The following is a 4,651-nucleotide window of genomic DNA, read 5'->3' as shown; positions in this document are numbered from 1 at the left end:
AGCTTGAAAATCTTGCAAAAAAAAAAAAAAAAAATCTGCAAAATATTGAAAGACCTCCCTGGCAGTCCTATAACTTAGGCAAATTTCCCCCGTAGCAATTAGCCTCTACAGTTTCCTTTAACGGCCATTTTTTTCACAGGTTCCATTCCAATGCAACTGTGAAAGTGCTTTTCCCCCAGCTTGAATGCAGTTCTTTAAAAAACCGGGTGGCAGAAAGGATTAGGGTATCAGGTCAGGTTGGGGCTGATCCAAGCTGCAGTGGGATTTTTCTTCCTTTTAGTTTAAATGTGTAGGAATTGAAAGCTTAAAGAGCTTCATGCTTAGAGCTGTTCTCAAAATAGTTGGGACTCACAGTCCGCTTCCTAATGTGCTCACATCACAAGACCAACCGCTGCTCCTTGCTCTTTTGGCTGAGGCTCCGGCGGAGAGCTGAGGTGCTGACCGCTCTGCAAGGGGAGTCCTGGCTTCCCCAGAGGCGGCCCAGGTAAAGGTTGCCCTTTGGGCACCCATGTCCCACCCCACCTTCTTGAGCCCAAACAGTCCCATGCCTTTCACAAAAAACAGTAACCCTGTTCAGGGATGGGTTTAGATATTTTTATTTTTATGTGAAATCATAAATACAAAATAAAAATAGTAAACAAGTGCTATAGATTTCTCTTTTCATGGGGATGAGGTTCAGGCCTGGTCCTGAGCGCTTCCAAGTCTTAAAGTTCAGGACTAGGTCTTTGCTCTTGGAAAACAAAACATAGCAAAAAACAACTTAGACTTTTACCCTGAAGCCAGTGACATCAGTAACGGCATTCTCTCTGGTTGTTTTTTAAAGCACAGCCACAAGTAAGTATACTGAAGGATGAGATTAAATATAACTATTTTTGAAAACGGGCCCCCCTTCCTGCTAGTATTGCTGGGCGCTGCCTCGCTGACCTCAGCAAAGCTTTGTTACATCAGCAGCGAGTTATGTTGTTGGTAGGATGACGCTGTGTTTACGGGTATGCACGCACTTAGCACTGGCTTCTTTCAAGAGGTCTTGATGTGCAATTGTTTCAGATTTTGGTTAGAAGTGGATCCAGCCCTGCCGTGACACAAAGCTATCTGTCAAGAAGTTCGGCTGGTTAAAAAAATTTCCCTTCTAAGGTGTGGGTTTCCCTCCCGCCCCCCAAGACTCCAGTTTTGATTTGATTTTAAAGGCTAGCGATGAACTGCCCAGAAAGATTTCATCTTTCGGTCAGAGCCCAAGGCCTGCAGCACTGCTGAAGGCTCTAGGATACCTGCAGGCACGTCTGGCAGCGGGGGCTGGGTTGTAGTTCTTTAATTTGAGACAAAAGAGAGTGAGGTCCAGGATTTGGGCTAATAGCTGTTGACTTGTTTGCTAGACACAAGAGGGCTGAGTAAGGGTGTAGCATGTCTGTGGGCTGGGTGACACATACAGTTGGAAATTATCATTTAAAATAAAGTAACTGTGAAACAAATAAAGGCACCAAACCACATAACAAGCCAACTTTGGTAGATTTCTTGCAAAATAGATGCATTTAAATACATTTACAGGGTTACACTGTTAAAAAAAAAAAGTTGCAATGATGAAATACAGACTATTTCATTCTTGTACCAAAACTACATATCACATCGGAACAACATTATAGCTTTAACTTAAATGGAGACAGTATAAGAGCTGCACCTCTTTATAGAGCAGAGCTAGTTCTAGACACACTGCTCTGCTTTTGTATTGTCTGATGGGCTCAGACCCTGCAACGCAGGTGTTTAGAAAAGGAAAGCGGTTATCTTTAAAAGGGTAAATCATGTGCTCAATATTCAACACCAATATTTGCAGGGGCAGGGCTTTAGTCTCCCACTCAGGTCTGTGTGCACATCGATACCGCTGGGGCTTTAAATTTGCTAAGCAAAGCAAGAACACAGTTGATGTAAATCTGTCACAAACCTGTGGTTATGATTAGTCCATAAGTCTCGGCGTTACCAGAAACTTTGAAGAGTTAATGCTCAGGTTAGGTGTGCCCGCTATTGCTCGGTGGTTGTGAGGGACCCACGAGGTCGTAGCGTTGGCCTCCGAGGAACAGAGCCACCACGCTTCCTCACTAACTCTCGGCAGAAGCCTCCTCATGGCGACACAGGCACCGCCGCCGTCTGTAGCACAATTCTGCGTTGATTTAGAAGTACAAGTCATTCGCGTGGAAGAGTATCGCACCACCCCTTAAGCCCTCCTTTAAAAAAAGTCTGTCTCTGCAGCGGAACGGAAAGGTGGATGCCAGTGTTCCAGGCTGTGGCGAAGTTCAGCAGGTGGTGAGCTCAGCTAATGAGAGTTGTGTCGCCCAGAGCATCTTCCTTCAGTCCGCACAGCGTTACCGGGACAATAAGGAGGAGCTGGGAGCGCCGTGACTTCACGTCTCCTGATCAGCCCACATGAAGTCTCAGTCCAGATATTTGGTAAAATTCTTCTAGCAGTTTTTTTGCCCGATTTGGTAAACGAAGGAAAGCACAAGTTAACAAAGTTATGGCGGGGAGCCAACCAAGTGCACGTCCAGCTGAACACACAATTCAAAACTGGCAGCAAGCGGGGCTCGGCAAGGCGGGCACGAGAGCCGTCCACACCCCGGCCACCGGCATCCGGGGCAGTTTTTAAGGTTTCCAGTCTCCTGTAGTGCAGAGGGATGCCCCTGGAGCCAGGGCAGACGAAGATCTCCCGGGTCTCTGAATCTAGCGCTCCAGTAATTCTGGCAAGGAGTTCATATTCAAGTAAAAACAGAACAGAAGCTGATGGAGAAGCGATGAAGAACCTCAAGGGGCAGCCTAGTATAACCTGGTTTGTTCTCCACTAAAGGAGAGCAACTACCCGAAATGCCTTTCAAAGGCCTCAAAGACACACAGACCCATGCACTGCTCTGGGGGACCGAAACAACTGAAGAACATCCAACAGCCTTCTCCAAGCAGTTACCGCCTGCGGGATTAAGGACCGAGGCTGGTGTCGTGCTTTAGGTGGCAGCCCTAGTTCAGCTGCCCCGCCAGAAGAGCAGGGAAGCCCCGGCGGGAGGAGCCGGGCGCGGGGTTTCAGGAGAGAACGGAGGAGGGAAGCCGCCTCCCGGCGACAGCGCCCCGCCAACGGCCCGGTCCGTGCCCGGGGCCCCCGCGGCGGGAGCGGCCGGGGAAGCACCCGGGGGTCTCACGGCAGCGCCGGGGAAGGGCCGGGAGCTGCGGCGGGAGCCGGAGCCCGGACGGGGCGGCCCGGCAGCCGCCGCCGCGGCTCGGCCGGGCTCCTCGGTGCCCGCGAGCGCCCCGGGCCGGGGAGACGCTGGCTCGGCTGCGCCGTGCGGCCGGGGCGGGCGGCACCGGGGCCCCGGCGGCGCCGAGCGCGGCGCGGCCCGCAGCGGAGCGGCCGGACCCGCCGGGGAGCCGGGCGGCGCGGCGCTGCCCTGCCTAGGGCTGCCGCTGTACGGGGGTCCCCGTCAGGGAGAGGCGCTAGGCAGGGGAGCGCCGGAGCTCGCAGCCGCCCGCCCGGGTCCCCGCAGGGCCGGGCGGCGGGGCGGCCCGCTCAGACGTAGTTCTTCTTGTCGTACTCGCCGTTGGAGGTGGGCCGCCGCGGCGCCGAGTACTTCACGGGGAAGGAGGTCTCGTCGCGCTGGGAGCAGGAGCAGCAGCAGATGAGGCAGCCCCCGAAGAGCAGCAGGGCCGTGGCCGCCCAGCCGATGTAGAGCGCGGCCCCCATCTCCCGCTTCTGGGACGGCGGCACGGTGGGGTCGTAGAAGTCGCTGATGACGATGTTGGCGAACCAGCAGAGCGGGACGAGGACCAGGACCCCGCAGAGGATGTAGATGGCCCCGCCGGCGACCACGATGCGGGACTTGGCCTTGCCCGGCCGGATGCAGTTGGTGCACTGCGCGCCCACCACGGTCACCATCAGCGCCACCAGCCCCAGCAGCGCCACGATGACGGTGAGCGCCCGGCCCGCCTGCACCTCGGGCCGCAGCGCCAGGATGGAGTCGTACACCTTGCACTGCATCTGCCCCGTGCTCTGCACCACGCAGTTCATCCACAGCCCCTCCCAGATGGTCTGCGCCACCACGATGTTCACGTCGATGAAGGCCGACACCTGCCACATGGGCAGCCCGCAGGCCAGGATCACCCCCACCCAGCCCAGGATGCCCAGCCCCAGCCCCAGAATCTCCAGCGCCGCCGAAGTCATGCCGCTGCCGCCGCTGCCCCACCGAAGCCTCCGGAGAAAGGACGGCGCGGTGGATCTGCACCCCTCGCCCCGGGCGGCTGCCTACCGGCTCTGGGGCCGCGGCCGGCGGGCAGCGCTATATGAGAGCCGCGGGCCGCCCGCCCCCCGCCTGGCCCGGCCCCTTCCCGCGGGCGGGGGCTGGCACGGCCGCGGGCGGGCGGCAGCGGCGGGGCCGGGCCGGGCCGGGGCCGGGAGCGGGGCGGGGGCCGGGGGCTCCCCGCTCCCCGCTGCTCCCGCCGGAGCCGGGGAAACGTCCCCCTGCGCGCCCCGGCACCGTGCTCCGGGAGGAGCTCGCAGGCACGCTGCCCGCTCCCGGGAGGGTGTGGGGCTGGAGGAATCTCCTCCAGGAGTTCAGCCGCTGAGACTTCTTCCTTTTAGCGCCGTTATCTGTGTGTTTCCCGTTTACCGATAAAGTCCACA

At 57.0% G+C, this 4,651-nt stretch overlaps 1 protein-coding gene across 1 annotated transcript; it reads right to left on the bottom strand.

Moving 5' to 3' along the window:
* Positions 1-580: 580 nt before the first annotated feature.
* Positions 581-4,270, bottom strand: CLDN5 (claudin 5). The gene has a single exon (XM_087754821.1). The coding sequence runs from the start codon at positions 4,190-4,192 to the stop codon at positions 3,542-3,544; it is 651 nt and encodes a 216-aa protein (XP_087610947.1). The 5' UTR covers positions 4,193-4,270; the 3' UTR covers positions 581-3,541.
* Positions 4,271-4,651: the final 381 nt, after the last annotated feature.

This window comes from Nipponia nippon, unplaced genomic scaffold, assembly GCF_047370975.1.
Source record: "Nipponia nippon isolate SJK-2023a ecotype South Korea unplaced genomic scaffold, ASM4737097v1 scaffold_18, whole genome shotgun sequence".
Classification (NCBI taxonomy): Eukaryota; Metazoa; Chordata; class Aves; order Pelecaniformes; family Threskiornithidae; genus Nipponia; species Nipponia nippon.
Note: the sequence above shows the minus strand (reverse complement) of the source record. Positions and strands in the feature narration are given on the sequence as shown.

What these genes read in the sequence shown, in the direction of transcription:
- CLDN5 (XM_087754821.1), bottom strand. Translation starts at nt 4,192, where the DNA reads ATGACTTCGGCGGCGCTGGAGATTCTGGGGCTGGGGCTGGGCATCCTG.